The sequence below is a fragment of the Erpetoichthys calabaricus genome, chromosome 11 (assembly GCF_900747795.2).
Source record: "Erpetoichthys calabaricus chromosome 11, fErpCal1.3, whole genome shotgun sequence".
In the NCBI taxonomy this organism is placed as follows: Eukaryota; Metazoa; Chordata; class Cladistia; order Polypteriformes; family Polypteridae; genus Erpetoichthys; species Erpetoichthys calabaricus.
In genome coordinates, this window is record NC_041404.2 from 125549632 (window position 1) to 125576209 (window position 26578).

The 26578-nt window shown below is 35.2% G+C and overlaps 1 protein-coding gene across 4 annotated transcripts in view; it reads left to right on the top strand.

The window, feature by feature from the left end:
* Positions 1–26578, top strand: part of clec16a (C-type lectin domain containing 16A) — a 226728-nt gene that overhangs the window by 118889 nt on the left and 81261 nt on the right. For all 4 annotated transcript variants that reach the window (XM_051933606.1, XM_051933607.1, XM_051933608.1 and 1 more), the window contains exons 16-18: positions 3059–3109; positions 3819–3947; positions 14049–14169. In XM_051933606.1, coding sequence (XP_051789566.1) covers positions 3059–3109; positions 3819–3947; positions 14049–14169 — 301 coding nt within the window. The remainder of the gene's footprint in view (positions 1–3058; positions 3110–3818; positions 3948–14048; positions 14170–26578) is intronic.

Sequence of the window (26578 nt, forward strand, 5' to 3'; positions counted from 1 at the left end):
CCTAAAAATAAACAAATCGAGTGCAGAGACACAGTCTTTCTTTCTGAACATTTGTGAACCATGGCATGCTACAGGTCTGTCTTCATTAGCAATAATTCACCATCTTAAGGAATATTTGGATATGCTGTACAGCTCATGTAAATTCAAAATTAAGCTAATAGTTAGGTCCCACATCATGATGCCCATTCTTCCAATTTAAGATTTTTCAGTACTAGCAATGACTTAATGAAAGAAGCAAGCATTTATAGAAGGAACTAAATAATGGAACCATAATCACATGCATTTATGTTCTGTATCTATTGTGTAGCTAATGTAATATTAATCCAAGTTGTAAGCTGAGAATAACAGAATTAACAAGTTAAGTAAACTTGCCTGTCTCTGTTAGATCCTGCAGTATTATCACTGATCATTCATATGTGTTTCCTACTGTTACCATTGGTAGTGTTTGCTTTTACGCCATTACTATGGCTTATCACTTCTGGTTGTCTCTGCTCCCCTTATCTTATGAGCTGAGTTTTTTTTTTTTAACTATATACTGTCACAGATAGTAAAAATGCTGATAACTGCCTCCCAGCAACTGCCAGTGAATTTTTTGACATGATTAATGCTAAACACTAGGTATCCTACTTTATGTTTTACTTTGTAGAACCAGAATTGCGCTTCTCCTCTAAGTAAAGAGGCCCTGTAATAGCAAAAAATTATACATATTTTTTGCTTATATAGCCCCTTCCACAATTATTGACATCTCTGGTAAATATGATTAAAAAAGGGTATGAAAAAATTAATCTTTACATAAATAACCTTAATCGTGATGAAAACAATAGAGTAATCTAACCCTTAATTGAAGTAAATTTATTCATAGAAGAAATAATACCACACGAAGAAATAATTATTAAAAAAAAGTGTCACAATTATTAGCACCCCAAGAAATTTTTATGAACAAAGAGTAGCTTTAGCACATTTTCCATTTATATCTTACATTTTTATGTTGATCAGAGTGTGTAAAAACTTAAGAGAACACTCAATTCAAGTTAGGAAAAATTGTGTAGGTCAGGGAATGGCTATTTATAAAAACTGCTACTTGCCTGAAAATGTTCATATCTGTAGTTAGGGATGTAATTGAAAACTTAGAACTGTTAACAGCTTGCCTGGAAGAGGATGCAAGTTTAATTTGCCTCCACGCACAGTAAGCAGGATGGTGGAGATGTTAAAAAAATCCCCAACAACAATAACATTTATTTATATAGCACATTTTCATACAAAAAGTAGCTCAAAGTGCTTTACATAATGAAAAAATAAATTAAAAAAATAAAAGACAAAATAAGAAATTAAAATAAGACAACATTAGTTAACATAGAAAAGCAGTAAGGTCCGATGGCCAGGGAAGACAGAAAAAACAAAAAAAAAAAACTCCAGAAAGCTGGAGAAAAAAAATAAAATCTGTAGGGGTTCCAGGCCACGAGACTGCCCAGTCCCCTCTGGGCATTCTACCTAACATAAATGAAATAGTCCTCTTAGTAGTTAGGGTTCTCACGGAGTCACTTGATGGTGATGGTCATACAGACTTCTGGCTTTTAATCCATCCATCATTGTTGGAACATCATGGTGCTTTGGGTAGATGGTGGTGGTGCAAACCACCACCAAAAGGACACCGGAAAAGGAAACAGAAGAGAGAGTAGGGGTTAGTACAGATTTTAGGGCCACCATGAATAGTTATTATAATGAATTGGATATACAGAGTATCAGGATTTAAATGACAGTGAAGTTATGAGAAGGCCATGTTAAAGTAATGTGTTTTCAGCAGTTTTTTAAAGTGCTCCACTGTATTAGCCTGGCGAATTCCTACTGGCAGGCTATTCCAGATTTTAGGTGCATAACAGTAGAAGGCCGCCTCACCACTTCTTTTAAGTTTTGCTCTTGGAATTCTAAGGAGACACTCAGTTGAGGATCTGAGGTTGGAGAAGGATCCCAAGGATCACTGTTGGAGAAATACTGGGAAAGTAGGAACGTGGGCTCCCTACATCTCCAAAACTGCCATCAGACATCCACCTCCATCCCAACATATGCCAGAAAAAAGCCTTTCCTGTCAGTTGACCACAAACATAGGAGCCGGGAATTTGGCAGACTCTACTGGAAGTTTGATTGGAATCATATTCTATGGTCAGACGAAACAAAAATTGAGCTTTTTGGCTACAAACACTCAAGGTGGGTTTTGCATTAAAAGAAGAGCGGCTAGATGGCTATACCAAAAAGAACCTGATAATTTCTCGCTAAATATGATGCATATTCTGTGATATTTTGGGGCTGTTTGTCTTCCAAAGGCCTTGGGAACCTTGTTAGCATATACGGCATCATGGAACCCATCTGACCATCTCTGCTAAGAAACTAAAACTGGGTAATTGTTGGATGTTCCAGCAAGACAATGACCCAAAACATATGTCCAGAACAACACAAAATAAAGGAGCACAAAATCCTACTTCTGCCATGGACGTCTCAGTTCTTGGATCTAAACCCCATTGATAACCTAGGACCCTAGATGATCTGGAGAGATTATGTAAAGAGGAATGGTCTCAGATTCCCAGCTCTGTACGCTCCAACCTTGTAAGATGTTATAGGAAAGACTCATTGCTGTTTGATCAGCAAAAATAGGTTTTATAAAATATTAAATGCATGGGTGTCAATAATCAAGACATGTGTGGTTTTGCTAAAAAAAAATCTTTTTTTGACAAGAAATTATTTTTCTCAGAATAAATTTACTTCAGTTAAGGGTTTGATTTCCCTCATTTTTCCCATGCTTTTAATAGTCCGATGTTTAGGAGCTGACTAAAGACTTGAAATTGTCTTTTTTTAATAGATACAATTGTTTACTTTTTAATTGCTTATTATTTTTAATTTTTTTGGATTTAATATCATTTTAAATAGTTTTCTTGTTTTCATTTCTATAGAATGATTATGCATTTCTGGCTTTTTATTTCTGCCTAGTTTGAGGTAGTATTTTTAACATGAAACTTTTTTTCCCTTCATGGTATGTCTGTTTTTTGTGTCTTTGGATTTTTAGGGAGAAGAAATTTTTCTAGACATGTTTGAAGATGAATATAGGAGTATGACAGTAAGCCACTTAATCATTTTAAAAAATTATATAAATTATGTATTATACATTTGTATTTTTTTCTTGTTCTTGTGTATCACACCGTGCTTCTAAATTGCAAAAGAATTCTGATGTTCATAAAAAATGTATAACTATATATTTCAAGTTAATATTATAAAATTACTAGTCAAACATTTTAGTAAGTAGTGCTTTTATTTCTGTATAAGCAAATAATATTTTGGGACCTGATTAAAACTTCCTTATGAACCTATCTTGCATCCATCAAAAACGTGTTTCCTTGTAAGCATGAATTCTCTATATACACTACACCTACTGCGTATTACTCACACACACAAACAAACAAGACATAAATATTCAGGAGGTGAAAGTGTTGTCCTGCTCCTACCATGAGTGTCTTTCACAGAAGTGTCTAAGTTTAACTGCTAATGAAACTACTTTAGCTGCCCTGTTGTTAGCCAGTTATCTTCTAAATCCCAAAGCCAGTGTCTCTGTTTCCACAGTGTTTGTTTAATGATTGTGAATGGAATCAACTTCATAAATGCATGCTGAAAAGGAAGATATTGTTTTGATGATATTATTAGAATATTTATTTTTCTTTGATTTTTTTATAGTGGTTAATGCAATATTTGCTTAATATGCATTGTACATACACAATAAATATATATAAAATGCACACCATGAACAAGAATTTTGTTCTGCTTTTTTTTAGAGTAAGCCTTTAAATGTAGAGTACTTGATGATGGATGCTTCCATTCTCCTTCCTCCCACTGGCACACCACTGACCGGCATTGATTTTGTTAAACGGCTTCCATGTGGAGATGTGGAAAGGACAAGACGGGTAAATGCTGTTGCCTTATTTAATTGATTTAAAGGTTATTATAGTGTCTTATTTGGCAGATTTGTGTGTAGAAATTGTACAACAGCTGACATATTAAAAAAACTAATGTGTTATTATAACTAGTTTCTGTTGAATGATGATTTAAAAATTTTATTTCAAATTTGCATTTGCCATGTGGCTATACTTAATACTGTATTTGTTCATTTTAGTCAGGTTTATTTGATTATGTAAGTACAATTCCAATAGAACTGCAAACAAAAGCATCTGCCAGTGTTGATTTCTTCTTCATTTAAATGTTTAGCCATCTTCTTTAAGATTAATGCCTAAAATGAAATTAATAATGGGTAGGCCTTCATCCCAAATTCATTCTTTATATGTGATCCTTACTTGCAAATATATGTATTTTATATCCAATATCAGCAAGGAATTCACATTACATAAAAGAGTAAAAACAGGAGGTAGTAGTATTAGACATAGAGGTAAATAATGTGAGAGCAACTGCTGATTCTAAGAAGAGGAAAGGAGAGAATAGGACCAGAACCAATTGTAGATTTCTGAAATGTATAATGCCATGTTGTTGTTCTAAGAACAAGGTTTTTTTTTTTAAAACCGTTATTAAATTAAGTACTTCGTATGCCATTTTGACCACTGTAAAAATGGTTTTGTGGTCTGCAGAGCAACACATCTCCGCTTTAATTTTGATGTGATTAACCGTCTTCATATAACCTAGAAATGCAAATGCACAGCAGCACAACCTCAAGTTTTAATTTTACTTGAGATTAAAAGAATTAATAATTAGTAAGTATTCATTAAAAGCAACATTTAAACAAACCAGATTGTGATTTAAACTTCCGAGATATTCATTCCCTTTGTGAATGTGCTGTTAATCAGTATATCAACTATTTGGATTGTCAAAGTTTGTGGCTAATGTTGTCATAGTTGCATTTTAGGTTGTAGTTTTTCATTAATTTATAATAGAAAGCCAGTCAGATACAAATGCTTGCATTATGCCAAAGTGAAACAGAAGAGGAAAAAGTAAACAGAATCAACCACATGGTATGAATCCCATAAATTCCTAGTCTGTTAGAACAAGGACACCTAACAACCTAGTCTTTGTAACAAAACAGAAAAAAAATCTGTCTAAGCAAGTAGGTTAATTATTATATATAAATATTTTATATTTATGTATAAGTATACATAAAATTATTTACTAATCCAGAGGATTTAGTAGGAGCAAAGAAGAGATAAGTATAACGTCTCAGTAAGCAAGTAGGTTGATTATTATCTGGTGATGTTAATAAGTAAACATAAAATGATTTACTAATCCAGTCAGTTTAGTAGGAGCAAGGATAAGTATAAAGTCTGTGTTTTTTGTATTATACATCAGTATTCATATGTGTTCATTTATATATATTTTTTATTTATTTCATGCAATCTTGTCAAACTTAACAAACCAAAATTCAACCCCTGCCTGAGAGAAACAGAGGAGAAACTACAACATTAGCACATCTTTAAAAAAAAAAAAAAAAAAATCAAAGAATGGAGTATGCCCTTTTCCCCCCTATATAAATGCTTATTCTAAAATTTGATTACCATAATTAGTTCTTGCCGTATTTTTAAAAAAGTTATGAACAGATCCGCTAAGAAAGAATTAAATTTTTTTCCAATTTCAAATAGTATAGAACATCAGTTACCCAATGACTTATAACAGGGGGGCTGGGATTCTTCCAGTTGAGCAAGGTAAGTCTCTGTAGTAGTAGTAGTGTGGTAAAGGCAATTACAATTAATTTGTCTACCTCTACTTTAAGCCCATCCGGAAGCATACCAAACACACCTGTTAATGGGCTCGGAGTGATTATGACACCAGGCTCTCTAATAGGCATTCAAAGGTTTTTGTCCAAAATGATGTTAGTTTGGTGCACGGCCAAAACATGTGGCCCAGTGAGGCTGTAGTTAAATTGCAACATTCACATGGTGAGTCTTACCCTGAATACATTTTGGACAATTTTAAACGAGATAAATGTGCTTGGTAAAAGATTCTAAGTTGGATGATTGAATGCTTTGCTACAGTGAAGCTGGAATGTATTATATGCATGGCTACCTTCCACTCCTTTTCAGAGATGATAATGAAAGATCCTTTCCCCAAAATACCCTAGGATCTTTAAAAGGAAGATATTTTAAGGTGTTTTTATATATTGTTGATGATGCTGTCTGAGTCTTCAAGGCTAAACAGTATTGCCTCTGCAATATGAAATAGGTAGGAGATAAGGAAAATTGGGCAGGTTCCTTTTAGCAGAAGTTCTGATTCGAAAGTAGTAGAAAATTTATGTTGATGGGAAGTTAAATTTGAAGCATAATTATTCATAAGATGCAAAGGCATTATCTGTATAAAAAATTCTAAGTGTTTTAATCCGGGTCATTTTCCAAACATTAAATACTGTGCAGGTATAAGAGAGTAGAAATGATGGTTATCATGTAAAGGTGCAACAGATAAGGGCTTCTCTGTCTTAAAGTGTTTCCTGCATTGGTCCCATATTCTAAGTGATTAATGGAGAATTGTATTATCAGTTTATTGACAATACAGTGACCCCCCACCAATTGCGAAAGTTACGTTCCAGACCCATCAGCGATAGGTGAAAATCCACGATATAGAAAGACCATATAAATAAACATTTTTTTTTTATAGTTTAAGCCTTAAAATACCCCTCCCACATGCTTTAAACACATGTAAACATATTAAACACACTTTGTAAACACATATGATATGTGGATGTCTGGCTATGGATATGAGTAACATAGTAATAATAATAATAATGTAGCGTACCATCAATTCATTGAAGCCGTAATGGCGAGCGACGTCCACGTAATGCTTTCCTTCCCTTCTTAGAAGATTCAGGACGCTTGGGAGCCATCGTAGGGCTTAAAACAAAACGAAAAGTTCAGAAAAAGTTTTCTCACAACAATCGGACCACAAGCAAGGCACGCGATACGCAGAGAACTGAGATGCGTCGGGGACCCACGCTCGCTTTTCTTGCGAGATTACACCACATTAGCAGCAGCCAATCAGAGCCCAAGAGAATGAAAATCCCGCTCTGATTGGTTGAGTCTCCTCTTTCAGCCAATAACGGGACTTGTAAGAAATCATCTGGGTACTGTAACTCGAAACTCTTTGTCTACCATAGTGACTGCTGAAAACCACATGCTTTGTTGTTAATCGGCTGCAAAGTGCACTACAGGTAGGATGTACTTATTGAATTTTTCCACGATATAGCGGGGGCGCGATAGCTGTACCGCGATACAGCGGGGGATCACTGTAATTTGTATTTACTGGGGCACAAAGCAGGAACAACTATTGTAAGATTTTATTTCTATTGCAGACCAGGCTTGTGTATATTCATCAATTTGTGTCAATGCCTAGGACTTTACGGCTTGTACATTTGCCACCCAGTAATCAAATTAAAAGTTAGGTAGTGCCATGCCACTTTCTGCTTTAGGTTGTTGTAGAGTCGCCGTTTGGATGTATGGGTGTTTACACACAATTCCAAATAAATGAAATTATAATTGAATCTAATGTCTTAAAGAATGATTTGTTATTATCTATGGGAATGCTCTGAAATAGAAATAGAAGCTTAGGAAGGATATTCATCTTGACAGTATTGATTCTCCCTGCTAATGTGACATGGAGGGTAGACCATCTGTTAAGATCTTGTTTAATTATTTCCATGCAGACAGTGATATGATCTTTACCCCTAGGTATCTGAACTGATCTGCTATAATAAATGGGAAAGGTATCCAGTCTAATATTGTGTGCTAGAGAGTTCACTGGAAAAAGCACATGGTTATTCAAATTGATTTTGAGTCCAGATATCTTTTGAAATTCTGCTAGTGCATTGAGGACTGCTGGTGTGGATGTTTGTGGGTCTGATACATACAGCACCATATAATCAGCATATAGTGGTATTTTCTGTTCAGGTCCTTCGCTGGTAATCTCCTTTATCTCTGATACATTTTAAAAGTGAATGGCCAATGGTAATTGCAAAAAGCACTGGTGATAGGGAGCATCCTTGTCAACTGCCACGTTCTAGTTTGAAGTAGTTTGAAATAATGTTGTTAAAATAAACAGGCTTCTCGACTAGTATCAGTTTCAAATCCATATTTGTGCTATATGGTATATAGGTAGTCTCATTCAACCATGTCAAATGCTTCTTCTGCGTCCAAAGATGATAAGATCTCTGGTGTGTTAGATTTTATATTTGAGTATATTACATTAAACAAACATCAAAGATTAGAAGCTAATTAAGTGCCTTTAATAAATACAGTTTGGTTTAGTGATATTACAGAGGGAAGCACTTTTTCAGTCCTTCTAGATAGAACTTTGTAGATTATCTTAACATCATTATTTAGAAGTGAAATTGGACTGTATGGTGCACATAGAAAAAAGTCCTTATTTTTCTTCGGAAAGATGGTAATTAATGCTTGGTGAAAAGTCTGAGGTAGAATTTAGTTGTCCCTAGCTTCTGTAAATGTTGCTAATAGTAGTGGAGCTAACTTATTTGAAAATTTTTCATAAAATTACACTTGGTATTCTTCTAGGCCTGCTGCTTTCCCACACTGGAGTAGTTTATAGCGTCTAGTAATTCTGAAACTGTCAGAAGTTTATCCAGTTCGTCTGCACGAAGACTGTCTAGCTGAGGTATTTGTAATGCATCAAAAAAAACCTTTAGATTGTGTCTTATCATCTTTAAACTGGATAGAATATAAGGACTTATAATACTCACTAAACATATGAGTTATATTTCTATGGTCAATGATTTTATCTCCATCTGTGTTGGTAATTTATGTTATTGTGTTGTGAACTTTCTGCTGGTGGATTTATTGAGCTAAGATCTTATTAGCCTTCACTTCGTGTTCATAGTATCGTTCTCGCGATTTAATGATGAGCTGTTCCGTTTCTTTTGTTGTCAAGAGATTAAATTCTGATTGCAAAACCTGTTTTTGCCTCATTTGGAGACATGGCATATTCTTGGTCTGTTTTGGTAATTTTATTGATTAGTTCTGACACCTTCTTGATTTCCAATTTATTTTTGTGGGAAAGATATGAAGTAATCTCCCTTCTTAAAAAAGTATTTCGTTTTCCATAGTATTCTTGCAGAGACCTGTGAGGATGCATTGGTCTCTAAAAGAAAATCAATTTACTTAGAGATAAATTCTGTACAGTTTTCATCAGCTAATGACAGGGGGTTAAGATGCTGGCACGAGATGAGCTCCATGGTTAGAGGGGCATGGTCAGAGATAACAATAGCATTGTATTTGCGAGATTTGATAATGAGCAATAAATTATTATCAATAAAGAATAATCAGTTCTTGAGTAACTGTGATGTACTGGTGGAAAGAAGAAATATTCTCTTGAGTTTAGATTTAAAAATCTCCATGGGTCTGATAAGTTATGATCCATTACAAACTGTGTGATAATTTTTGCAGTGTTAGATGGTATCACTGTAGATGAAGACCTATCCATGTTTGGAATTAAAACACAATTAACATATCTCACCATTACAATTTTTTGAGTGTTCATATTAGGAATAGAGGCAAATACATTTTGAATGAAACCTCTATCATCCACATTAGGTGTGTAGATGTTTATCAATATTACTTTAGATTGAAATAAATAACCCATTACTATGATATATATCCCTTCAGGATCAGAAACCATTTCTTATACTGCAAATGAGATTGTTTTGTTTATTAAGATTTCCACAGCTCTAGTTTTCTTTGTATAGCTAGAGTGAAAGATTTGGCCAATCCAGTCTGTTTTTAAACGAAACTGGTCCGTACTTAGTATTTTCACAAGAGACTCACTTAACATCTTGACATTTAGAAGAAAATGTACTTTTTTTCTCTTTAGGTCATAATTGAGACCTTTGACATTCCAGCTGACAAAATTCACTGGTCAGAGAGATGCTACTTCTGAACATTTGAGGACATTTTGAAATATCCATTTTTGATTATAAGGCCTTTATACTTTTTGTTAACAACCAAACAGACATACATATTGAAAACTGTTCTACCAATATAACATTGTATCCCAAAACAGTATATAAAACAAAGTATACTATGTGTGTGATCTAGTGCTTAAGAACTTTGGCTATAGGGATAATTTGTCTCCAGGGACTAACCCTGAGTACATCCCTTAGATTGCCTGTGCCCTAATTGTGAGAAAATGTAAACAACTGACTTGTATGTGTGAACCATTTCAAGATAGAAGTGCTTTTGTATTCTCACTGTTTTGTTCTTAATGCAAAAATGTCTGCATTTATCTAAAAAATAACTTTTTGAAAGAACAGTATTATTTGAAACCCAGATCTCTGTTTTCAAAATGAAGTGTAAGCCATTTTAACATTTTACAAAAGCAGAGCAACACTTCATTATTGACTTTGTTTAGTGCTGCAGATTAAAGGTTAAGGGCATGGAGTAAATACCTGCTTGTCTAAAAATGGGTAAAAATCCATAAAGAATCTGGCTGCAGTTTATGTAAATTGCCTATCTCCTTCTAAGTGTAATGTATTGACTGGCTGTATTTTTTATTTCTGTACTGTAAATGTTTCTACAATAATAGAGACATGAAAAATAATAAACTTGAAAAAATATCAGAGATCCACTACATATAAAGTGCATACCTTGAGTTTTAAAATTATCTGACACACTCTGTTTCAAACTTAAATTGTTTTGAAAAAAGCCAGAAATAGGAAAATTCAGTTGTTTAATCCTGTTGTACACAAATATAAAATCATGATAATGGTTAAAGTATTTAATGTTCAGTTCACACTGACAGTTCTGGTTGTGCAAACATATCATGAAAGGCTTGTTAATGAGCTCATTAACTTAGTTATTCGTGGTAGAGCAGGAAGAGACCCACAGCATACAGTGCCATGAGTTCCAATGAGCAGATCTGAGGAAAACTGTTCGGGGAAAAAAAAAAACAAACAAAGCATTTACTGTATGTAGGGGCTGCTGTCAGTATAAGCCCCTAAAGGCAGAGAACACCCCTATTTCTCTGTTAGCTTTTAAGAGAATAGGTTAACACTTTGAAACAACAGATAGTTGCTTGGAGTTAAGGATTTGGAAGGAACAACATCACCTCGTGCAGGGATGCTCACTGTTCTGAAAAGTAAGGTGCTGAAAGACAGAATAAATGCAAAAAAACATCAGAAGAATTCAAGACCTCAAACAAGAAGACATTTCTTAGAAGGATAATTACAAGAATGTTGTCCTTTGCTGTTTAACTGTGTAGAAGATGTGTCTAAAAGCCACTGCTGTCTGAGGAAAACACCAAGGACAGAATACAGTTTTTGGTTGAGTATTAGAATTTTAATATGGAGCGGTTGAGAAGAGATGTACAGATATGCTCGAGAGAGATATCTTTGGAGATATAGTAAATGCATCTCAACCACATTTAAGCAGGATAGAAGAGTTATCATGGTTTCGAGAGCATTTTCTGCTGCTGGTGAAAAGTTGGTCAATGTTGCTGACTACAGGAGAATATGTAAGGAATACTTGCTTCCCACAATTGAAAAGTTTTTTTCAGTGAAGAAATCATCAGAAATTATTTTAAACAAAACTTTGCTCTTGGCCATGTTATAAAGACTACCAATAACTAGCTTCAGAATAAGTACTACAATCTCAGGTTTTGGCATGGTCAGAGTCCAGAGTAAAATCCTATAGAAAATATTTGCCTCATAATAAATACAGACTATCCAGAAAACATTTTTATTCTATTAATCAACTGTTTAAACCCCTTAAAACTGAGTAGAACAATATTGACTCTTCTTTCTGTAAAGGCTGTCTGCAGGCTTTCCTACAAGGATTCTGTGTTTAAGGAAATCTAATGGCAAAGCTATCCCATGCAAAGTTATTTTAAATATTTATTTTTGTATTTTTATTAATTTTAATTAAAAGCAAATAACAATCCATACAATCAAATCAAACATAACAAAACCAAAATTCAACTCCCGCCCAAATGAAAGAGAGGCGAGCCAGACAACAAAGCAAATCTTTGAAGCATCAAGGAAGGGAGAGTATCCTTTTCCCCGATATAGAAAATTATTCTAAAATGTTATTGTTTAGATCCTGCCATATTTAAAAAAAAAAAAAATAGGATCCTCTAATTTTTTTCCAGTTTCTGGTAGTGTAGGACATCAGTTACCCAAAGACTTAAAGGTGGTGGGCTGATATTCTTCCGGTTGAGCAAGGTAAGTCTATGTGCTTATAGTGAGGTAAAGGCCATTACGATTTGTTTGTCCTTCTCCACTTTACACCCATCTGGGAATACACCATACACAGCTGTTAATGGGTTAGGAGTGATTGTGACACCAAGGCTACCTGATAGGCATTCAAAGATTTTTGTCCAAGACAATGTTAATTTGGTGCACGCTCTAAACTTCTGGCCCAGGGAGACAGAGCTAGATTCCGACGTTGTGGATATGCTGTCGGAGTCTTCAAGACTGATCAGTATTTCTTCTGGAACAGAAATAGGTAGAAGTTGAAGAAAATTGGGCAGGTTCAGTTTAGCAAAGTTTGTAGCTTGAAATCATTGGAAAAATTGTGTTGATGAGAAGTTCAATTTTAAGCTTAATCGCTTGTAGGATGCAAAAACATTATCGATGTACGTATCTCTAAATGTTTTAAATCCCAGACATTTTCCATTGTTTGACAGGGTGGAAAAGAGTGGTTGTTGTGTAGAGGTGCAACATATAAAAGCTTCTCTGTCTTAAAGTGCTTCCTACATTGGTTTCATATTCTGATTGAATGATGGTGTATTGACAATAATTTGTATTTACAGAGGCACATAAAGAAGTACTGCAAGATTTTAATTCTATTGAAGACGAGGCTTGTGTATATTCATTGATTTGTGTTGATGTCCAAGTGTTTATGGCTTGTATATTTGCTACCCAGTAATGTAGAGAAAAGTCGAGCAAAATGACACCTTTTATTGGCTAACTAAAAAGATTACAATATGCAAGCTTTTGAGGCAACTCAGGCCCCTTCTTCAGGCAAGATGTAATCAAGAAGAAGGGGCCTGAGTTGCCTTGAAAGCTTGCATATTGTAATCTTTTTAGTTAGCCAATAAAATGTGTCATTTTGCTTGACTTTTCTCTACATTCATAATGGCTAACATGGTACAACACCCTAGTACTACCCAGTAATAAAACTGAAAGTTACATAGTGCCATGCCAGCTTCTACTTTAGGTCTTTGTAGAGTCACCCTGTGCATGTGTGGATGTTTAGAATTCCATATAAATGAGGTTATGATTGAATGTAATTTCTTAAAAAAAAATTGTTAATATATATGGGGATGGTTTGAAATTGAAGTAGAAGCTTGGGAAAGATGTTCATCGTAAAAGTGTGGATTCTACCTGCTAATGTAAGATGGATGATGGACTATCTACTCACATCTTTTTTATTTTTTTCCATGCAATTTTGTTAAAGAGTTTTATATTTACTTGTGATATTTACCCCTAGTTATTTAAACTGATCCATATGGTGTACAGTCTAGTATTGTGTGCTAGAGAGAGTTCGCTGGAAAAATCACACTTCTATTCAAATTAATTTTGAGTCCATATATCTTTTGAAATTCTGCTAGTGCATTGAGGACTGTTGGTACGGAGGTTTCTGGGACTGATATATAAAGTACCATATCATCAGCGTATAGTATATGGTAAAGTTATTTTATATGTCTGTTTAATTTTTGCTGTCATTTCTGACAATTAATTTGTTGATAAAACTACAATAAACTAAATGTCTTGCAGTTTTTAGCTTGGCCCATTTTCTTTGCTCCAGCGTGTAGGCATCTTTATAAACCTTCACAACTGATTTCTTTTCAGATGTTTAAATGCATAATCAGTCATTAAAACTCATTTTTATTCCCTACAGTTACTTTCATAATAAGCAATTTTCAAATAACAATATGTTATTTATGTCTTTCTCTCTTTCTGTCTCTTTCTCGTTGGCATCTGTAGCTATCCTGTGAAAGAAAACAAAGATACCAACCTAAGTTTTTGGTACATTTCAAAATAATGTTTTTATTCTTCATTTGTTTGGCAGGCAATCCGGGTGTTCTTTATGCTCCGGTCCCTGTCACTCCATCTCCAGAATGAGCCTGAAACCCAGCTTCCATTAACTAGGGAAGAAGACCTAATTAAAACAGATGATGTTTTAGACCTGAGTGAGTACTATACAGCAAAGTTCTGTAAATTGAAGATTAAATTTGCAGTAATATGTAACTTACACCACCCTTCTGGTAAATAAAAAATGTACTGTGGAATAATATAACCTACCTGATTTGAGACAGTGCTAGTTCTAAAAATGTAGGTTTTCAACAAAAAAAATATCATGACAAAATAGTTTATCTTAGATCAATGACATCCTGATCATACCACCAATGAGTGTGGGGTTAACCACAAACATTAAATCCTTGAAATTCTGCACTGTCATCTGCCAAGCACAGATTTAATTGGAGTACTGAAGTAGTGTGTAAACCAAGTAGATTGGGTATATTGTCCTTGTTTTTTATAAGAAAATGTCAGAATGTTAGTAAGAAAATGTCATAAATTGTGAAATGTTCATTTTCTTATCCTGTTTTACATGTATTTTTTTGTCTAGTTTGTTTTTTTTTCTGACCTTAGTTTAGATTTTAATAGTGTTAATTTTGGCTTCTATCTTTACTTTTAATATGAAAATGATGCCATTTTGATCTAACATCATCAAATTCCTTATTTTAAGATTTTGATCTGTGATATTACTGGTACTTCCAGTATAACTATGACAGCACACAGCAGTTCAATATTTTTGGTAGATATTCCTTACAACACATTAGTGTTAGCTTATTTTACCCCTTTGGTTTTGGAGGCTTTGTTTTATTATTGACTCCCTGGTTTTGTTTCTGTCTTACTCTGATCTTTTTTCTGTTTTTTCTTTTTTGCTTACAGTAATACCGGATTAGTAATGCCCTTAACAATTAAGTGCTGATGCTACATATATTTAATTTTTGTCCATAGTTCTTTTTTTTTTCTCGGTGTTAAATAATTGAACTAGGGGTTGTTTCTGAGCAGTTCAAGAGAGTTCTAAAGAAAAAAATAAATATCTTTTGAGTTTCATTACATTGAAGTAAAGTATTTCAGAGAGCAAAATTTCAGTGTAGTTCATCTTGTTCACAAGTTTAGATAACAAGGTGCTCTAGTTTATTAAATGTGGGTGCAATGGATTGTTTCATGGTATTCTTATTAAAACATTTTTCTGCTATACTAAGAAACATACAATTCCTTATTAAGCTACCATAGTCCCCAACAACTGACATGTGTAAAATTAGCATTGTAAAATATTTTACCCACTGGAAGTTATTGCTGAAATGCAAATGCTTTCCCCAAAATGTTAAGTACCTGCAATTTCTGCATAAGAAACACCATGTAGTGTTCTCCAAAAAGTAAATATTCTAGATGGTCCACAATAATACATAAAGTACAGTAGAGTTCAAATATAAACGAACAAAATGCATGCAACAAACCTGGGATACATGGCTGGAAATCCACTTCAAGTAAACCTAATGCTACTGCAGAATTCTGAGAGATTATTTAGAATAGGAAAGGCTTGTTAATGATTAATCAGTATGGTAAGTTCTGACTATTAACCAGTAAGACCAGTAGTAGGTCTAACAAGTCAGCTTGTCCTCAGCTCTGGGCCCTCTTTATTACTGGTAGAAAGAACTTTACAGAGATGTGTGTGCCCCCTACAATATTTTTATTTGTTTTTTGAAATTTTAGCTGATGTGTGTTATGAGATCACTATGGATGCAGTGTTATATAGGCATTAGTAAGTTAGAAAAGTGAAAAAGTTTCACTTTATATGTCAAATGGCTAGATTTAAAATACAGTAAGTTCCAAGCTTAACTTGGAGCAAATCTGTAATTTAACTTATGTGTTCTATTTTGGATCCTTATGATAGACTGTAAACTGAAGAAAGCAGGTTGTGGGAATTGTGTGAATGTGATAACAAGAGTTAAATCAGTGCTAGAGATAACATCACACGTACAGGTGGATTCAGCCCAACTGTGTTTCAACCTATTTGAATTAAGAAGCATCAGTATTGCCTGACTATTTGAAGAAATGTTACATGATAGAAGAACCTACTTTTTTACATAGCTACTGTTTCACCTCAATGGAGAATAAAAAATTTAACCGAAAATAAGTAATATACAAGTTAACCTACAAATACAGTTGAGTATATTATTTCATTAATAAATATTAATATTTTGTTTCTGAGTTAAATTCTAATAGTAACATATAAAGTGACAAAAGAGTCTGACCAGCACCAAAACCCTGAAAGACATCTAACTGCAGACAGAAAGGAGTATTGTCATCAGAATTTTACATATATTGAAAGCAGTTTGCCAGGTATGAAGTCAAATAAGAATGTGCCCATGTGGAAAAATATTTTATCAGTGGTTCTCCTAAATTTCAAAGCTTACTGATTGTGTAATTTTCTTAATCTCCAGAATTACAACATGATGTAAAACACAATATGAGGTAAAACTGTTTCTGTGATGTGACAGGGCAAAAGTCAGATTATGTTTTGTGTAAAGATCAGTAAAACACAGGAACAAGCATATAACATAAGAAGAACAGTAAATATCGTTTCCCATATGTTCCCTAATAGTTAATTTAATAAAAACAGACTTAACACATAAGTGCTGCTTGAAAAGATTTATTATTCTGTCCTGTATTGGTTGTACATCTAATGCAAATCAATTTTAATAATAAAATATTTTGACATGAATTTTATGGACAGAAGTAAAAAGTAAAGTTTCATGTTCTATTCATTAATTTAAATGTACTATGATACTAAGTAAAAGGGATAACACTTTCTGATCTAGTGCTACTTAATTTGAAGACTAATTCTATCTGTAAATTTTGTTATCCATTTATTAATTAAGACATTCATAAAAGTTAATACATCAAATATGAAGTGAAATTCCATCAGACAATTAATATTTTTAAATTTCTCAAGTTTAGCATTTAGCATTTTCATGCATGATGCCGGCTTTATCAAATACACTGAAATTAACCGCATATCCTTTATAAATTTAAGGCACCTGATTGTAATCAACCTGTAACAATATAATGGTGCACAGAATGGCCAAGATATTCCAAATACCGTAGCTGCTTTGGCATTGTTACGGTCAGTGCACCACTCAGAGTTTTTTAACACACTGTATCTGAGTGAGTAATCACATCTCTACAGCAGCTAATCGGAAAGCTCTACAGTGGATTGTGTCGAAAGCATAGAGCATTATCGGGATACAGCTTCCTGCTCCAGAGAACATTTATAGCACACGCTGCCTCAGTAAAGCCAACAGCATCTGCATGATTCCTCTCAGCCATGTGCAGTTTATTTGAACTTTTTTTGTGCATACACACATTTCCACTTTTGTCCGTATGCCATGTTTTAGTGGGAATTCTACACATGGCGTTATACATGAGGCCCCTGGAGAAGAGAGATGTTAAGGGTGCCACAGGCAAGCACGTGGTAGACCCCATGGATCAGAGGTGTATTCTTTCTTCTCCTCTCTATGCACCTCCTCACTAGGCCCTAACATTGAGTATCATGGATTCTCATATTACTGCTATTTCAGTGATACGCAGTAGTACCTGTCGTTCACTCTAGATGACCAATCAATATATGATAGAGTCTCTGCATGTCTTCCTGATATCTCTACCTGAACATTACTATTATCCCAGGCTGTCAACACCCCATCTTTTTTCAACTCTGCCTATAATCACTAACACCCAAAGAGTCAGTATGCAACCTTGGGATGGTGATCTATGGCCATCTATCTTTAACTGACCACACTGCAGCGGTCTCTCATTCATGCAGATTCACTGTGTATAACATCTGCAAGGACAGACCATAACTAATGGAGTATGCAGCACAATTTCTGGTTTAAGCATTGGTCTTATCACACCTTGACCACTGTACCTGCATGTGCTAACAAGCCACTGCAGATAAATCAAAATGCAACATCATGTCTTATATTTAACAGGGGAGACAAACGCAGGTCACTCCTCTTTAGGTCCCTACACTGACTCCCTGTAACAGAATATATTCTCTATATAGAGGCACTCGTGAGGTCCTGTGCTGCTTCTTGCCTGCTCAGGTCTCCTAGTGAACAGCATCTGGTGATGCTACCTGTGTGTGGCAACAAATCTCAATCCTTACTCTTGTCATATGTTGCTCCTAGGTGGTGGAATGAGCTATACACTTCCATCCAACCTGGAGACTCCCTCGCTGTGTAAAGACTCTCATATTCTCTGAATATGTGTGTAACTGATGATGGCTTTGATAGGTTCTTATAACCAAGGAGAGATGAACTATTCTTTGGCTGTTTTTTTCTGTTTCAAACTCTTTACTTATGATTATCAATTTTGTAACCCTGTCCTGTAGTACTTGTTTCAAAACAGTCTCCAGGCTGTTGTTAAAATGATTATGTTCACCTCTTTTGTAAGTCACTTTCATTGAGCATGTCTGCTAAGTAAATAAATGTATTAACAGGCCAATTTTTTTTTGGTCTGTTCTCAATTTGCACTTTAATTTTGAGCATTGAAAGGAATGTATGGTATCCTTAAACAACAGTGAATTGAGTTTAACTTCAGTTACTTTTGTTTTGAGTAGAGCTACTTTATTTAAATCCAGTTTCACAAATAAGTTGCATTTACCTGTCAGGTGATTTAAATTATTATTCTTCAAGCTATGTTTAAAGTAATTAGAATGTTAATCTTGAAATACTGGTGTTATTTGGTTTCCTAAGGTTCCTAAGGTTAGATTCATAACTGAGCATTTATTCGCAAAGGAATGAGAGTATAAAAAGTAAGCCAGTAATAATCTCACATGATTTTGGGAAGATGTAATTATCAACATCGTCTGCAGGATCTTTGCCAGTTGAGTAGCCTCACAGAATCATTTAGAGATGGAAAAAAAACAAACTTTTGCTGAGGATGTCTGTTACTGTGAGGATATGAACAAGATTCACATAAAAAAGTTTCTAAACAAAATAAAGTATGTGGAATAAGCACAAGGCAATCTGTCAGTTGATACCATAATTGCAGAATACATGAGTCAGGTTTAATGTCTAATATCAGAACCTTAAACAACTTCATATGATCTAGATCTTTTGGAAATTAAATTAATGTTTCACACACAAAACTTACTCCAAGTCTACCTCAACCTCTAATGTAGGATTTACAGAAATCGGTAAAATAATTAGCTAGTTTCAGTTAAGTCTCGGATAAAAGAAATGTGTGAATACAGTATGCATAATCTAGTATAAATAACTAGATAAATAGAAATTGGAATGTATGCTTAAAATAATGTAATTAAAGATAAAATACTCACACATAGATGTTTAATGAACATTTTGTGATGCGTTGAAGTGAAGGAGCCAGGTTTATATTATCATTAAACTGACTATAATTCTATTTCAGATTATGTTCTGTATATGTTGGTTACATTTTATTTATAACTTATTTTGAATCTGTAATAAAAAATCTATAATAAAATATAATGTATAAGATGCTCTTACCAATTGGTTATGGTTATAATAAAGTATAGAAGTAAACTTGGGGTAACATAAAAGATTAAATTTACAGTTGAATAGCAAAATAGGTCAGGTAGTTTTGCAGTCATATTTTGTGATAAAAATCCCCTGTAGGTTAGGTTGAGGCCGTATTTCTCACTATAAAATGCAGTCCTGGTCTTGAATCAGAAGCCAAAATAATGCAGTCTGTTGTAAGCTAAATCTATTTTATACAGTCTTGGCAAGTTAAATACATTAAAATATTGTTAGTATATCCATCATGTCTTAGCTAGAAATTATAGCTGAATGAACTAACCGTACATTTAGAACACAGATACAAGGCTTATATATTATTCTTTCCTTTTTTTCTCAATAACTGTTCTGGAATTCCTCGTAAAAGTGGATTTAAAATAGTATTTTTGTCATTGATAGGTGGAAGTCATGCTTTACTTTCAAACATTTGTTTCACATATTAATGTGTATTATTTGTGTATTATGAACCTTGCTTCATATTTGTATTTAATTCAACATAAATCTGCGTACAGCATACCTTTTACTGAATCATATACCTTCAATCACTTAATATCATTAATGATTGCCACACATCCTTCTGAAACTGTGTAACCATCTCCCACCTTCTTTATCTGCTAATGGCAGTATAACTATAATTAGTTTATGCCTAAGTATACCCATGACTAGTGATATTAACTGACTTTTGCCTACATTTGTCATCTGTGGGTTTTGAATCACACAAATTATTGTGCCTTCCAAAACCATATTCTTTTCAACAGTCATCGACTATCCACTTAAAGAATATTACATATATATTCTACTTCCATAGTGAAGTGTGGCAGAGTATAACTTTATAATAAAATGTAGTGATTTAGAGAAAAAAGGAACACTTAAAATAGTACTCCGTATGTCAGCAAATGTAAAATAACTGTGTCTGGAATTTCTTACTGTATGTGCAAACTTTGCCACTGGTTTATTTACATGACTTGCTACTGCTATTAAATATTTTACTTTTAGAATTTAATATCACAGAATGCTGAAGTTTGTTTTTTTAAATATTTCCATGAAACCTCTAAAATAAAGATTTATTCTGATGATAATATGTGGTTGCAAATATCATGTTCTTCATGCTTTGCTTGTATAAGGGCATTTTGCATTGAGCAAATGAGGAATTAGTGATGAACATGAAGACATCATCAAAACAGTCAAAGATGGAGGGATCATCATTCAATTAATTAATTTTACTAAAGAAGTGGAATGTAATTCAAAAGTTGTTTCTTTTTGAAACACAGTAATGTCAGAGTACCGCAACAAGTGCTCTAATACCTGCATTTGAAAGTATTAAAGAAATAGTGCCTTAAAATGTATAGTAAATGCTAGCATTTTGAGGAAAAATGTTCATTACTTGTGTTTCCATAGCATAACACAAGTCAATTTATGAAAAATTAAGAGCAACTGCATTAAAAAAATTAAAATGGAAAGAAACTTTAAGCCCTTTCTTCTAGGAATTCTAAATAGGTTGGTCCACCTAAACACAGAAAGGAGAGCTGGTAAATTAAAAATATAGTTTGTAAAGGAGTGATGCACTCTAGCTACACAAGTACTCATTCCAGAGTCAGCTTTGGAGATGTTATAAGTTGCTTCAGAGATGTGCTGTAAAACTGCAAACAAAAGTGGAAGGTGGCAAGTTGAACTGTGAATAAGCAAAGCTAAAAGAAGAAAGCATTTTACGAAAGTGCAAGAAGTCAAGAGAAGAGAATTTCCAAGCAAGTTGCAGGGTGAAGGAGGAAAGAAGATCCATATTACTAACCGAGAATGCTAAACCGGATGATGGACGCAGGCACATCCGGCCATGGGCCGTAGCTGCAAAAAGACGTACTGCGCCGGCGCAACAAACAGTCCGCGAGAGTCGGCTGAGGACTCGAGAAAGGCGGACAAAAGAGGGCGAGAGAGGCGGATGAGGGTCCGCGAGAGACGCAGGCGCAAAAAGAGTCCGACAAGAGCACAGAAAACAGGAGTGAGCACATACAGAAAGGAGTCACAAAAATGAGGCTCAACAAGCACCAAAATAAGGAAAAAAAACATTAAAGAGCACTCAAACGAGGGGAAAGCACGAAACACATTGCACACGAAACTAAACACACCAAAAAAAAAGAACAGACGAGCGCACGATAGCAAGGCACGACCATACCCCCGCCACCCTACAGGCACGGGACGGGACGGGACACACACCAAGAGGGGGATTCAACAAGCCCATGGAAGACCAAAAAAAAGAACACAAAACCACCCCACAGACCCTACAAGCAAGGGACGGGACACACAAAGAGGGGGAGAGAGGCGGATGAGGGGCCGCGAGAGACGCAGGCGCAAAAAGGGTCCGACAAGAGCACAGAAAACAGGAGTGAGCACATACAGAAAGGAGTCACAAAAATGAGGCTCAACAAGCACCAAAATAAGGAAAAGGCACATAAAAGAGTACTCAAACGAGGGGAAAGCACGAAACACATTGCACACGAAACTAAACACACCAAAAAAAAAAGAACAGACGAGCGCACAATAGCAAGGCACTACCATACCCCCCCCCACCCCCACCCCCCACCCTACAGGCACGGGACGGGACGGGACACACACCAAGAGGGGGATTCAACAAGCCCATGGAAGACCAAAAAAAAGAACACAAAACCACCCCACAGACCCTACAAGCAAGGGACGGGACACACACAAAGAGGGGGATTCAAACAAGACACAGGAACACAAAAAGAAACAAAACGCTCGCGCAACAACGATCCCCCCCCCACACATCCATAAGAAAAAATGTCTCGACTCCAAAAACGCAAAGCTCAACTAAAGCTTCTAACTAACGATGTACCTAAAAGTAAAAACTTTATGAACTGCATTAGATCCTACAATAGTTCATTTGCTTTTGCATATACCGGAGTAAATATCAGGCCACCAAAAGGCAATGGACCAGACTGCTTTCGCATATGTGCACAAATACTGCATTGCATTGGAACAGTGCACCCTGAAACAAATCAACAACGCAAATATGCACAAATCTACATCCTAGATCCACATGACGCAAGCTATCAATCAAAGTGCTGCATCGCAACAGTCACGGATTCAAAACGTCCCGTCTCAGACATACGTTAATGGCAGCGAAGGCTACAACGGGCTTCTCACACAGCACAGGCAAATCGATTACAGCTCCAAAACAACACGTCCCAAATACTACACATGCAACAACGCACCTCTCAAACAGCACAAGGAAAACATACACCAGGAAAATTCATTCGGATTAATGAATGTCATTTGCAATCATTGTCATTCACTTCACTTCCCTGAAGAAACAACTGGCAATACAAGTTATACATTTACACGTTGTTGTCAAAAGGGTCAAATTAGACTGCCTTCTTTACATTCATATACTGAATATCTACAGAAGCTTATAACTGACGATGTACCTGAAAGTTAAATCTTTATCAACTGCATTAGATCCTACAAATCGGTATCCACTATGAACATTAACGGTGGCACTGCACGTGACATCCGTCTTGAAAAAATGTTGTTTATTGATGAATGTTCAATGACATGAAGTCACTTACTCAACACCATTCATAAACTTCTACAAACGTTTATGAATAATAATATTAGATTTGGAGGAAAGGTACTTTTATGAGGAGGAGATTTTAGACAGTGATTAGCTATTCTTCCAGATGCCATGCACTCAGCTATTGTTCAGTGCACCTTAAAATACGCAGACAATTGGCATTACTTTCAAAAGATACAGTTGGTAAAAAAGATACGATGTCCAGAACCAGATCATAACAATTGCTTATTACAACTGAGAGATGGTACACTCACCAATACAGATGGACTTCAGCCACATATTATTACAATTCCTCAAGCCTTTATCTGCGACAACTTAGTTACAGAGACATTTGGAACAGCAATCTCATTAGACCAAATGCCCCTTTTAACACAACGCACTATATTATGTCCAAAAAATATTAATGTGGAAAACATAAATACCCAAGTCATTCCATTACTTCCTGGAGAGACACAACTCTTTCTAAGCTCTGACAAACTTGACTCTGATCACAACAATAACCATCTTAAATGACCTTACAAGTTCTGAGCTGGAATTACCTTTTACACTTAAACGGCGTGTACAAAGAAATTTTCAAATAAACCTTTACACTGTGCCACACACTTTATTGTTTGATTTCTATTTGCATCATCTACACCGTCACACTATTCTATATCTCATTCATACATCATGCTCTTTGTCATTCCCAACACCAGGGGTTGGCGAGCGAAGCCCACCCCACAGACCCTACAAGCAACGGACGGGACACACACAAAGAGGGGGATTCAAACAAGACACAGGAACACAAAAAGAAAGAAGACGCTCGCGCAACAACAATCCTCACCCCCCCCCCCCCCACACACACACACACACACATCCATAAGAAGTGACACCCAAAGCCACATATTCTAAAGTGAACGTCAACACCTTCACACTAGACAGCATAGGTGTCAGCATAGGTGGATCTCCTTACAATAAAGCACTATTAACCGTTCAACTGCAGAAAAGGAAACATATTAACAGTGACTGCGATCCTCCGGAGTGGCAGCAAATCTGTTAATAAATGGTCGTACATGTCACTCAATATTCAAAATACCGGTCCCAATCACAGAGACATCAGTATCCACTATGAACATTCACAATAGCAATGCCCGAGACATCCGTCTTGCAAAACTGATAATTATTCATGAATGTACAATGGCATCCAGTCACTTACTCAACACCATTGATAAACTTCTACAAACGTTGATGAATAATAATATTCCCTTTGGAGGAAAAGTTCTTTTATTAGGAGGAGATTTTAGACAATGCTTAGCTATTGTTCCACATGCCATGCGCTCAGCTATTGTTCAGTCCACCTTAAAATACGCAGACAATTGGCATTGCTTTAAAACAATACAGTTGGTACAAAACATGCGATGTCCAGATCCAGAATATAACAGTTGGCTAATACAACTGGGAAATGGTACACTCACAAATACAGATGGACTTCACCCAGATATTATTTCCATTCCACAATCCTTTATCTCAGACGACTTAGTAAAAGAGATATTTGGAACAGCAATCACATTAGACCAAATACCCCTGTTAACACAACGCACTATATTATGTCCAAAAAATATTCATGTTAATCACATTAATAACCAAGTCATTTCATTACTTCCTGGAGAGACACAGATCTTTCTAAGCTCAGACAAAGTTGACTCTGATGACGAAAATGAACATATAAATTTCCCCTTAGAATATTTGAACACTATTAACCCTGCTGGATTACCACAACACGACCTTGCCCTTAAAAACGGAACAATAATCATGCTATTAAGAAACCTTAACACAAAACAGGGTTTATGTAATGGCACACGGTTAGTCGTCAACACCATGACACGCAATGTTATTCAAGCGACAGTTCTTACAGGATCACATGCTAACAATACTGTTCTCATTCCTAGAATTGACCTTACAAGTTCTGAGCTAGAATTACCTTTTACATTGAAACGCCGACAGTTCCCCATTAAACCTGCATTTGCCATGACCATCAACAAATCACAAGGACAAACCATGGACAAGGTTGGCATCTACCTCTCTGAACCCGTTTTTGGACATGGACAACTTTATGTTGCCTTCTCACGTGTTCGCCGTTCATCTGACGTTAAAGTTAAAATTATAAATAATCCATGCCAAGGAAGACTCATTCAAGGACAAGACACCATCTTTACTACTAATGTTGTATACAAAGAAATATTCCAATAAAACATTAATATATGACAAACACTCTATTTGTTATTTCTATGGGCATCATCCAAAGCTGCACACTATTCTATATCTAATTCATACATCTGACTCTTTCTCATGTCCCAACGCCAGGGGTTGGCGAGCGAAGCCCCCTAGTCAAAATAGAAATAAAACAATATTGTTTATGTGGATTGCTTAAATAATACCAAAGAAAAATTTTAATGTTAGTATGAGGTCAAGGAGCATCTCAAAGTATATTGTATGTTTTTAAAGTAATGAAAAGAAGTATTTTCATAAAGTGGTCTTCAGTTTTTAACAGGGGTTTGTGGGTTGGGGGGGGAGAATGCATTACTGAAAGAGTAGAAATTAAAATGGCTTTTTAAGTGATGAAGAGATCTTAAGATCCTAGAACTTTTGGATTAGAAATAAACTAGAAATCACAATCAACTGCTATGTCTGTATATTTTTACAAGAGGTGTGATCTTCCCTTCGTGAAATCAATGCAACAAGATATTTAATTATATAACTGCCATTTACTAAATGGCACATGCCACAAAATGTTTTTCAGACTTGTGATGCCTACTTCACTTTAGAACAATGTGACATACTTTTCATGATGTGCAGGGTGGACTTGTAAATTCAGAAAGGTACATTATGAATTGACCTGTAAGCAGTTGTTTTGTACTAACATTAAAAGAGCAGTAGAAATAATTAAGAAAAAAATAAATAAAATGAACAACAATGCCTGAAGGTGAATTCAAAAATGACAAATCAATAACTGATAGCTAAAGACAAATAGCTAGGAGGTCCACTTAGTAAATATTTTGGTAGGAAATGTGTTTCCTAAAAGGTATGAGTGGTGGTTGAATTGTTTTAGCTTTCTGAGACAACAAATAAGTTTCTGGTACCTAGGTTTATACTTAAATACCAGCAATAAAGTTCTTTCAGATGTAGAAAATGTTTGTATTTATGAGGCACATTAACATTTGGATGAGAGTTGCCTTGCTAGAAATTGTGAGGTATACATGTGAAAAGTTCCAGAGGGCATTCCCCATTCTTACTCCTGAAAGAGCCTCTCTGAGTTTGAAGAAAAACAAATCACACCTGTGAGACATTATGAGGTACAATATATGGGATTGAACCATGGATGATAAATGGGGTATATAAAGCAAAGAGAAC